The sequence below is a fragment of the Diceros bicornis genome, chromosome 31, assembly GCF_020826845.1.
Source record: "Diceros bicornis minor isolate mBicDic1 chromosome 31, mDicBic1.mat.cur, whole genome shotgun sequence".
Classification (NCBI taxonomy): Eukaryota; Metazoa; Chordata; class Mammalia; order Perissodactyla; family Rhinocerotidae; genus Diceros; species Diceros bicornis.
Window position 1 is genome coordinate 23,380,494 of NC_080770.1, and position 11,988 is coordinate 23,392,481.

Genomic DNA, 11,988 nt, shown 5'->3' on the forward strand with positions numbered 1-11,988 from the left:
TTTACTAGCTCAGTGACCTTGGGCAGGTTACATAACCTAAATCTCAGTTTCCTCATGGAAAAGTGGGGATCACCCTGGTGCTTACCTCACAAATCTCTTGTGAGGACTGGATGTGATTGCTGTCTATCTCTAGTCCTTCTGGATATGAGAATGACTCTAGCTGGCATACCAAGAACATCTATTTGAATACATTTCTCACTTAAGGCAGTATTCGGGGGCTATACAACTTAGAAGTTGGAATATTATTTCTCTTTAAAAAAAAAGTTAGAAAAATGACCTCTGTCTAATGACTTAGAATTTAAATGAAATAGTTTTCCCACTTTGTGTTATCTAACAGAAAATGAAATCTGCAAAGTAAAGTTATCTAAATGCTACTATACTTGGAAACAAAAGATGAAATTCTGAACTTGTAAAATTACCTGAGGGGTCTTCTCAGGTATTGTTACCTAAAATCTTATGAAAATACCAACAAAAATGGGAGATGTCAGTGATAATCTTGTCATTTAAAAATATAAATTATTGGGCCGGCTCTGTGGCTTAGCAGTTGGGTGTGTGCGCTCCGCTACTGGCGGCCCCGGGTTCGGGTCCCGGGTGCGCACCGACGCACCGCTTCTCCAGCCATGCTGAGGCCGCGTCCCACATACAGCAACTAGAAGGATGTGCAGCTATGACATACAACTATCTACTGGGGCTTTGGGGGAAAAATAAATAAATAAAAATTAAAAAAAAAATATATATATATATATATAGAAATTATTTTCTGGTGTCCCTTCTCCTCTAAAGATATCAACCAAATCTGTTTTTATTACTTGTCTGAGTTTAAGAACTTTCCAGTGAGGGAGCCTGATGCCAGGTCCTTCAACAATAGTTATTTTCTCTTAACTACTAGGAAATATGATAAGAAAAAGTTCACAATGTGAGACAAATCAACCCCTTCTTTTCTTTATAAGCTTGTTTCTCCTTTAGAAATATGAAATCAAAAACAAATATTTACTGGAAGAGCAAAGGTCAAACAGTCCTTATGTTCAGACACGGCAACAAAGATTAGCAAGACTCCAAAGGCTAATCGTAGGCATAACCTGAAGAGAAAAAAGGCAGGGCCTTTCTTTCTGAAGACCTAACGTATTTTCTTTTACCTATATATTTGCCAGTCTCTACCATGCTAACCTATAAGTTAATCACATATCTAAACATTAGGTTTGGTGGTTTATAGACTTACAAGAAAGACGATCAATTTTAGGTCTCATTAAGTAGTTTACTTTAAGATACCTGACATATATTAATTAATTCATCCTCTCAACCCCCTGTGAGGTAGCTTTTATCAACTCCATTTGTTGGGGAAATTTGATCAAGGAGAATAATAGCATTTTCTATTTACAAAATACCTTTCTCGTAAAGAGCTCCACCTGTTTATCTTCTCAATCTTCTAACATTCCTGTGAGGTAGGTGGCAATATTACCTTTTCCTTTCTTATAGGTGAAATGCTATGGCTCAAGTTGCTTAATGGCTTACTCATAAGGTAGCCTGTATTTTATCCACTAACTAGAACACACTGCTTGGAATTAACACCAGACCACGGACTCAAGTCTGAACAGCACGTAATTCAAGAGTGTCAAGCTCCTAGTTTTCTCTACAGCTCTCTTTCAACACATCACATTCCAAAAAGGATTGGGGTCATGCTTGTTGTTTCAGCTCATGTGCTTACTGCTTATAAAGCTTATTATCATTTCTCTAAATTGGACTATTAAGTTTTGTCTAGATGCCCGAAAGTTAAATTATTTTTTGTTTACTGTCTGTGCACTAGCATTGTAAATGATGTCATCAAGAATGTACAAAACTCGTAGATAAAGCTGAAGGGCCAATAAAAGCAACTCACTTTGGGAAGAGTGCATTTCTTCTTCTTCCTTTTTTGTTTTTGAAGTAGGCATCACACAAAAAGATGACTCATTAAGCCCAAAAGAGTTGACGATGCCATGTAAGGGCTTCTTATGCAGCCCTCCACAAAGAGACCTGAGTGGCAGCACCAGGCCTCCTCTTCAGCGCATTTTCCTCCAGGCAGAATGTGCATTTGTGTGGCTACATACACAATTATAATCTTCCCTGAAAGGCAATTCCTTCCATATGACAGGCTGAACAGTGGCCTGAGTGCTAGCCTCATGCTGCCTGTGCAGTTAACACACTGAAATACCAGACACATTGAATCTCTCCTTTCTGAAGAACTAAGATGGGACAGAACAAGTGAAGCTGGAAAGAACTGCACACAGAGAGACAGGAGGCCAGCCCAAGCGCCCACACTCACTTTCTCATGGGCTGAGCTTCTTTGTGTGTTGCCTACTTACGTGTCAATTTGCAGGACTTGGGGGCATGAGAACCATGGAGCCGAGTGGTTCTGGCAGCCTCTCCATTTGACAAGCAAAGCCAAAGACATGTGGCCTTTGGTACATTTCACATTCAAAAGTGTTATTGTTTCAAACATGCCTATTTTAAAATATATAATTTTCCCAGTTAACGCATATTGTATGTAAGTTGGCCACAGGAGGAGTCCTGCCACATGATTAAAAAAAAAAAAAAAAAAAAAGGCAACAGGCGCTAATGCAGCCCTATCCCTCCCAGACATTGTTTACCAGGAGCCAGTGGGGCTACCCCAGGTGAGAGAAGTCTGAATTTAACAAACACCTGATACGAAGTCCTGGGGCACAAGCAGATTTCTGTCTGAGATTACACAAACTGAAGCTTGTGTTTTATCACAAGTACCTGTAATCTTAGGGCCAGATAATAGTATTAACAAGACCTTGAGCTACACAATAGGACAGCTGGAAAAAGGCTCTCTCTCCCAAGAACAGCACTTTTAAAAAGCTAATTCAGTGAAGAAAAAGAAAGTGCTCTGAAAGTGCCTTCTCAAACAATATTTACTTTTACTGGGTTCCTGCTAATCAAACAAAACTTAGTCAAAAGCTTTTATGAAAAATACATTTGATGATTTCAGCAGTAATTGCTTTGTTTAAAGAAAGGTGCTTAAGAGAATACATAGCTAATGGCACCAGTAATTTGGTAAGTTCAGATGTGTTTGGGAAAATCCCTCCGCTCTTTGATAAATCATTAAAATTCTGCTCAGATAAATGTGTTTTGACTTGAAATTCCAATCATAGAATGAGCTATTTCCTCAGGCCCCTGGGGAACTAGCGCAAGGGCAAATCCAACACAGAGGGCCCGGGAATTAGTTTAGGAGGGTAATTCCAGTCTTAGAGCATATTCCTCTGGCCAACTACAGGACAGGATCTCATGGAGATGCCCCACAACTGTATAAAATTTCCTTCCTTCTTAAACTATCGTTAAAAGAATAGATTAAATCTTACTGTTGTGTAACCAAAACATAGCAACCAAGAAACTAACCTTAGGTATGATCAGAGCTTAAAACCAGGATCCAAGGCAGATTTTAATCAGTGGAAGGAGGAAACCATGGAAGGAGGAAAAAAAAAAAAGTGTAGTGTCTCTCACATGGTAGGAATTCAATGACTATTTGTTGAACTGGATTCCTTTCTCCCATTTTTTAAAAATTTATTCTGCTACTTAAAGCAGACCATTCATGGGGCCAGCCCCGTGGCATAGTGGTCAAGTGCGCGCACTCTGCTGCTGGCAACCCCGGGTTCGGATCCCAGGCACAGACTGACACACCGCTTGTCAGGCCACGCTGTGGCGGCGTCCCATATAAAGTGGAGGAAGATGGGCACAGATGTTAGCCCAGGGCCAGTTTTCCTCAGCAAAAAGAGAGGATTGGCACGGATGTTGGCTCAGGGCTGATCTTCCTCACAAAAAAAAAAAAAAAAAGCAGACCATTCATTTAACAATTGAGCACTTAACCTGGGTCAAGCACTGTGCTAGATTTTGGAGATACTGAGAGAATAAACCTGCTCTTAGGCCCACATCCTAGTAAGAAACAGACAATAACCAAGTATACAAATAGATAAACAAGATAAGTGCGAAGAAGGATATAAACAGGATAATGAATTAGAGATAGGCTAATGGATTATTTGTCTCGTCTGATCTATTATTATTACTTCTTAAAACTTCAATTATCTACTCAGCCTCCTAAAATTACTCATTTAGCAAACATGGTATTTGTGCAAATAAAAGTGATCCCCGACTTTTGGACAGCATTTCAAGGAAAGATTTTAAGATTACTTGAATATATAAATAAGCCAGGTCGAAAATTTACAGAACTGCTTTAAAACCCTAGAATAACTCTGAGATCGCCTGCAATTTAGTTACCTTGGAGAAACGGAGGTGTGTGAGAGTTGGGAACAACACACCTTAGAACTCAATTGTTCTTTTTTTTCCCGCAACGAAAAGATATTTATTAAATAGTTTACAGAATCCTTGGAAAGGCAGAAGAAACAAGAGTCTAGGCTGAACTTCCAGGAACAACTCCCAAAGGCACATCCCAGAACTGGGCCACCAAGATAATGGCTGCCCATGCCACGACCGAAAAGCTGCCGACCAAACTGGGAGAGCACCAAGACAGCTGCAGTACGCCAAGTTCTCCCACGCTACAACGGCACTTATCACACCGTCACCTTGTGTTACAGTCATTTATAAATATGTCCCGTCTCCCATCTATCGCGGGCGTAAGTCTCCTGTGTGGAGGGACACTTTATATTCATGCCTTGCTTTACACAGAGGGGGTATCAGGAAGGAAAGAGGAGAGGAACAATTAGGAAGAAAGGAAAGGAAGGAGAAGGGGGGAAGAGGAAAGGAAACAGATGCTTTTGTGAATATGTTCATAACTATTTTAAAGTGACCAGTTTTATATATTATAAACCTAGTTTCCAAAGGTTGGAAAGTCAGTGTAACATCTATAATATTTTATTTCATTTCCTTTCTGCAACAACCCAAGCACTTTCAAGTCCTATGAGAATTTCTGCTGACTTACTGTAAATAGCACTGTTTCCTAGCATAGAATTGGGTTTGGAAGTTTCGCTATTAAATCCAAACAAAAACAAGCTTTCTTATCAGGATTCAACCAAAAGAAAAAAAAAATTTATCTGGCAGTAAGACAAGTAAATATCATGTGCTTTGATATCAGCAAATACAAAAAAGAAGATTAGTAACACTTAAAAGTCTTCCACTAAGAGTCGTATGTCAGAACTGTTGCCAAGGCTTGAAGATACTGTATTAACCCCATGGCTCAAAGGGACTATATCAGTGACTGTGGGATGCTGTCGTGGTCCAGGTACTCTGAGAAGCAGACACCCAAACGGAATCAGACATGTAAGAAATATACTTGGGGAAACGCCCATGGGGGAAAATGGGGAGGGAGCCAGAAGAGCCTGGAAGAGCTGATAGACCACAACGCAGGGCTGACCCTTGTAAAGGAAAGAGAGTGAAAGTATCAGACTGCGGTGCAGTGGGAGTCCTCAAGCCAAAGTCACCATCAGAGGAGTCACACATCTCATACAAGCGGGTCTGTCCCAGCCAGTCATTGGCTGGGAGCAGCCTGTGGGAAATGTGACCTCATTGTTGGATTCAGAGCTGGAGTTGGGAATCAATTACCCTCCCCTCCCCACAGTAGGAGATCTGAGAGGCACATTTTCATGGCTGCCACAGATGTATTATCCATCTTTATAAAAGTATAGTAATAATAATAGCAGCTAATATTTATTGAGGACCTACCCAGATGCTCTAAAAGGAAAGATATCTTACTCATCTTTGTATACCCTGTTTTCACAATGTAGACACAATGTAGCAGCCAGGCATTGCTCTAAAAGTTTACATGTATGAGATAAGTACTATTATTACTCACATTTTACAGATAAGGAAACTAAGGCACAGAGAGGTTAAGTAACTTCTTCAAGGTCACACAGCCACCCAGAGTACATAGATTATTGTCAATAAAACTCTCCCAAATGGTTTATTTTTAGATGTTATCTTCCTCATCGCCTGCCTCTAAGAGATGAGTCCAGTGGCAAGAGGGAACTGGAATTTTACTATTCCCTGATCCATCCTGATTCCTAGGATGCCCCCTCCTGGCAGAAATGTTGAATTAAGCCTTTGGAGTCACCTGAACTTACTCCAGGATCCATGCGAAGGTCTATGCAATAGTTGCAGCCTCATTTTGGGGGTGGCTAAAGATATTTATAGCCTGGAGTTTAACAGTGTGGACTCTGCAGTCAGATTGTTGGATTAGAATTCTGGCTCCATAACTTACTAACTAGTTATTTAATATCTTTGTGTTGCAGTTTTCTCATCTGTGAAATGGAGATAACAATTGAAACTATCTTCAGGGCCAGCCTGGTGGCAGAGCGGTTAAGTGTGCATGCTCCACTTTGGCAGCCCGGGGTACGCAGGTTTGGATCCCGGGCACACACGGATGCACCGCCTGTCAAGCCATGCTGTGGCAGCGTCCCATATAAAGTAGAGGAAGATGGGCATGGATGTTAGCCCAGGGCCAACCTTCCTCAGCAAAAAAGAGGAGGATTGGCATTGGATGTTAGTTCAGGGCTGATCTTCCTCACAAAAAAAAAAAAAAAGAAACTATCTTCATACGCATTAATATACGTAAAGCACTTAAAATGTTACCTAGTACATAGTAAGTGCTTAATAAGTCTTAGTTGTTCTTGTAAGCTGCTCACATTTGGGAAACCCTAAAGTCAGCATTATTCACATTCAATTTAACATATATGTATGTATTAAGTGTCTACATTGTGAAAGGTAGGTATACAATGATAAGTAAGATACAATTCCTATTGTTGAGAAAATTATTTGCACCTAATGAACTGTTTAAGAGCTCCATCCTTAACAGGGAAGCAAGGATCACTGCCCTTTGCAGGCAATAGTTGTTTTGCTCTGTTTTTATCTTCTTGGTGGAGAGAAAAAACCAGGCTATGGAATCTGACAAATCTGGGTTTGAAACTCTGCTTTGCTATGCATCATCACCCATGTGACTTTGTTCAAATCAATTAGCCTTTCTAAACCTCAGTTTCCTTATTTGTAAAATGAGGACATGATATTAACAACTACTAAAAGGGACTAATAATAATACCTACTTCAGACGGTGGTTATAAAGATTAAATGAGATAAAGCATGATGCTAAGCGTATATGAAGGGCTCAAAAACTACAGCTTAAAAAAAACTATCCAGGGCCGGCCCCGTGGTTTAGCGGTTAAGTGCGCGCGCTCTGCTGCTGGCGGCCCGGGGTTCGGATCCCGGCGTGCACCGACGCACCGCTTCTCAGGCCACGCTGAGACTGCGTCCCCCATACATCAACTAGAAGGATGTGCAGCTATGACATACAACTGTCTACTGGGGCTTGGGGGGAAAATCAATCAATCAATCAATCAATCAATCAATCAAGGGCCAGCCCGGTGGCGCAAGCGGTTCAGTGCACACGCTCCGCTGCGGCAGCCAGGGGTTCGCTGGTTCGGATCCCAGGCGCGCACCGACGCGCCACTTGTCAAGCCATGCTGTGGTGGCGTCCCATGTGGAGTGCAGGAGGATGGGCATGGATGTTGGCCCAGGGCCAGTCTTCCTCAGTAAAAAGAGGAGGATTGGCAGCTGTTAGCTCAGGGCCGATCTTCCTCACACACACAAAAATTAATTAATTAAAAAAATAACATAAACTATCCAGGGGGCCGGCCCGGTGGCGCAAGCGGTCAAGTGCAGCGCTCCGCTGCGACGGCCCAAGGTTCGCCAGTTCAGATCCCGGGTGCGCACCGACGCACTGCTTGTCAAGCCATGTTGTAGCGGCGTCCCACGTAAGGTGGAGGAAGATGGGCATGGATGTTAGCCCAGGGCCAGTCTTCCTCAGCAAAAAGAGGAGGATTAGCAGATGTTAGCTCAGGGCTGATCTCCCTCACCAAAAAAAAAAAACTATCCAATTTATTGTGGTTGTTCTAAAAGTATAGCCTTCAAAAGAGAAAGACCACCTCTTAGAGTTATCTATTACGCCAACCCACTACCAACCTTGGTAAGAATAAGTATGTTCCACGGAAACAGAAGAGGCAACTTGGAGCATGAATGTAAGCATGCACCTCACCAAATTAGGTGGAGTAAAAAATAAACCTCACACCCTCATGCTTATGCTCAGGTCAGCACGTAGGTGGTGAGTTTTGCAAACCTAGGACCAGAACAGGCTGCCCTTCGGCTCTAGAGAGTTCTCCACACCCAACCAAGTATACACAGACACACCTCAGCCTCCGGCAGAAGCTTCCAACAAGTAGCTTTCATAAGGCTGAAAATCTTTCATTAGTCTTACACAAAGGGTTCGATACTTACTTCCTCTCCTTACCAGACTCTCCTCTCTCTATTCAGGCCTGGGCATTAACACAGTTTCTATCACTACATTCTGATGACTGCAAATATGAACATCATTGAGCTGACTCTGTAACGATGATCTTAAGATCCTAAGCCATTCCAGGCCATGATTACAGGTTCCTAATCCACAAAATCAGTGGGGAAAAGATCAGTTTACCCAACATGATGAAAGACTGTTTCCTTCCCTAATAGTCAAAAAGGCAAATATAAGCCCTGGCTAGCAGGTAGAAAGGGAAATATATAGATATTCATTGAATAGGTATCCCTGTAATTTTTACCACAATACTAAAAAGATCTCCAGATACATTTCCCAAGGGGTACTCAGCTTTGGCTTTTCTGTTTCACCGAATGCCTGGAGCCTTCCTGTCTCTGCAATTTTCTTTTCTCTATATGTATTTTCTTTTCTAGGTCTACACATGCAAGTGACTTAATAATTGTAAAAAAACAAAACCCTCCATAGGTATTTAAAAATTTAAATTGAGAAGTATTTTATTAAGTTAATCTATAGGGAGTGGTTTGAAATGGTAATTAAATTGAGGGTGAATGCTTTGAAACAGCACGACCAAATTGTAATGGGCAGGGGTTGTTCTCAACTCAAGACAAGAGCTATGAGGAAGCCAGTGAGCAATATGACCCTGCTTAGGGCAGTATGAATGTCCAGATGGTGATTAGGACAGGCAGTTATGACACTTAAATATGCAACAGAGCCTGAAGGAGCACTTGCCCAGGGTTCAAGCATTAGGTGGGTGGTTGGACTATATGAACACTGAAGCTTTTTCAACCAACCTGAGACTCTGATTCTGTTTGTAGATTCATTATCAACATTGCCACTGAATTAGTCTTCCTGAAAAATCCACTTAGGGAGGTACCACCAACTTCTACTCACCAAAGCACCAGTATATTAAATATGCCAAGCCTTTGAGACATATAATTCAAACAGCAAACACCCAAAGGACTGAAAAATAGACTAGGCTTTTCAAATATTTCATAGATTCATTGAGTACTGGGTAGATAAGATAAAATACATTAAATCCTTAGCAAAAGTCTAGGCATTGATATTGTTATTAATCAGATACAAAATTATCTGTGATATAAATATCCCCTTTTGGCTGATTAATGGATGTGATCATTTTTTTTTTTTTAATTTATTTTCCCCCAAAGCCCCAGTGGATAGTTGTATGTCATAGCTGCACATCCTTCCAGTTGCTGCATGTGGGACACGGCCTCAGCATGGCCGGAGAAGCGGTGCGTCGGTGCGCGCCCGGGATCCGAACCCGGGCCACCAGCAGCGGAGCGCGCGCACTTAACCACGAAGCCACGGGGCCGGCCCTGGATGTGATCATTTAATCTCAATCTCTCTATATACATAAAATTTAAATATATATTTAAAACACATATACCTCTGACCCACCAATTCCACTTTGTGGAATTTATCCTTGCAGATATACTAGGAAAGGAACAAAAATGCAGGTTATTCTGTGTAATATTTTTAGTAACAGAAATAGGCTAAAAACAACTTATTGTCTACCAATAGAGAATTGGTTAAATAAATTATTTAAATACTATGTTAGCTAAAAAAACAAAAAGAGAAAGAGGAAGCTCTCCAATGATATAGAAATTACTCCAAGACATATTAAATGAAAAAAGAGTGCACTGTATTCTCCCTTATGTACATAATAAAATACACTCTGGAAGGATACACAGGAAACCAGTAATAGTGGTTACTGGTAGGGGGCTGAGGATGGATGAGAAATGGGCAGATGGGGGAAAGGAGTGGGAGGAGACTTTTCACTATAAACTTCCTTATATTTTGCATCATTTCCATATTACCATTTCAAAAATTTAAACTAGTATTGTTTTCCATGAAAAAGTGTGTATAGTACGTCCATACAACTGAATACTACTCAGCAGTGAAAAGAAATGAACTGTCAAGCCAGGAAAAGACATGGAGGGACCTTAAATGCATATTGCTTAGTGAAAGAAGCTAGTCTGAAAGGTTACATACTGTATGACTCCAACTAAATGACATTCTAGAAAAGTAAAACTTCAAAGACAGTCAAAAGATCAGTGGTTGACAAGGGCTGGGGGCAGTGGAAAGGATGGATAGGTAGAGCACAGAGGATTTTCAGAGCAGTGAAACTATTCTGCATGATACTATAATGGCAGACACACGACATTATGCATTTATCAAAACCTATAAAACTGTCCAACACAGAGCCAACCTTAATGTAAACTATGGACTTCAGTTAATAATAATGTATCAATACTGGTTCATCAATTGTAACAAAGATTATCACACTAATGCCAGATGTTAATAAGAGGGGAAACTGAGTAGGGGAGAGAGGGAGTACATGGGAAGGCTCATACATCTGCTCAAATTTCTGTAAACCTAAAAGTGCGCTAAAAAATAAAGTATTAATTTTTTAAAATGTGTGTGCAGAGAGAACAGTTTGGTGGTTACCAGGGGGAAGGAGGTGGGGGGTGGGCACAAAGGGTGAAGGGTGCATTTATATGGTGACTGACAAATAATAATGTACAACTGGAATCTCACAATGTTATAAACATCAATTAAAAAAAAAGTGTGTGCATATACATACATGTGTGTATATATTTATATGTATACATCCTTTTTCCATCCAGAAAATGCCTTACACACTGAAGGTGCTCAATAAAGTACTACAGCTGCAGTCTTAGTGGTCAAGGGCTCAAGCTTTGGGGTGGGCAAATTAGGTTCGGACAGCTCTACCATTTTCTAGCTGTGTGGCCTTATTTATGCAAGTTACCTCTTCAGCCTCAGTTTCTCCGTCTGCAAAATGGAAGAAAAACACAGTATCTCCTCCTAGGGCTGTTGTGAAGATTCAATAAAGAATGCATGTAAAATGTTTAGTACAGTGCCTAATGTAAAAAAGAAACGCTCAAAAATGTTAGTTGCCGCTATAGCGGTAAAATGATTATTCAGGGAACCACTGCTTGGGCACTTCAGGTTCCAAGGTTACTCCACTACCAGCATATCAAGAATACCCCAAAAGGGCCCCAAATTCTCAACTCCGACCTCTCCCACGTGGAACACAGTCCACACTGCCTGAGCTCCAGCCCGCACACTCCAGGCATCCTTGACTCCCCCGCTGCTGGTTTCCTCCTGGCTGGGCCTTACATGCTCAGGCCCTGGAACGCCCCCCTCCCCGCCCCTCCCCATCCCACCCCTACCCGTCTCCACTCAGATCCCGCCCCGCCTCCTCCCCAGACCCTGGCCTAATTCGCCTGCTCTTCTCTTCATCCCCGAGGCTGAAGGAAGCTCCTACCCAGATACTCGTAGTCCGGTAGGGCTAGGCGCTCCGAGCTCAGCATCCTTTGACCGGCGCAGCTTCCAAGCTCTACTCTCCAGCTTCCGGAAGCCAGGTTGCCGGCTCCCTCGGTTGCCATGGCACCCACGCGGCGGGAGGAGAGGCGGGAGGCGGACGGGGTGTCACGCAAACACTCTCCGTATCGCAACGCCAGGCTCGCCACACCAGTTCCGGGAGCGGTCGCTTCTTGGACGCCCTTTCTTGAGGAGTTGGTTTTAGAGGAATTTGAGGTGGAGAGGGTTTTGAATCCATCATATTTCCTGGTGTCGAAGAATTATTGCCAGCCCTCCATATCCGCAATTTCTGAATTTCATAACTATCCCTGCTTTATACA

At 42.0% G+C, this 11,988-nt stretch overlaps 1 protein-coding gene across 2 annotated transcripts in view; it reads right to left on the reverse strand.

The window, feature by feature from the left end:
• Positions 1 to 11,733, reverse strand: part of CSTPP1 (centriolar satellite-associated tubulin polyglutamylase complex regulator 1) — a 186,810-nt gene extending 175,077 nt beyond the window's left edge. The window contains exon 1 of one of the 2 annotated variants that reach the window (XM_058527013.1): positions 11,613 to 11,701. In XM_058527013.1, coding sequence (XP_058382996.1) covers positions 11,613 to 11,658 — 46 coding nt within the window. In that variant the 5' untranslated portion in view covers positions 11,659 to 11,701. Of the gene's footprint in view, positions 1 to 11,612 lie in introns of both variants that reach the window. The other variant, XM_058527012.1, reaches the window with a different exon arrangement.
• Between the last annotated feature and the right edge of the window lie 255 nt (positions 11,734 to 11,988).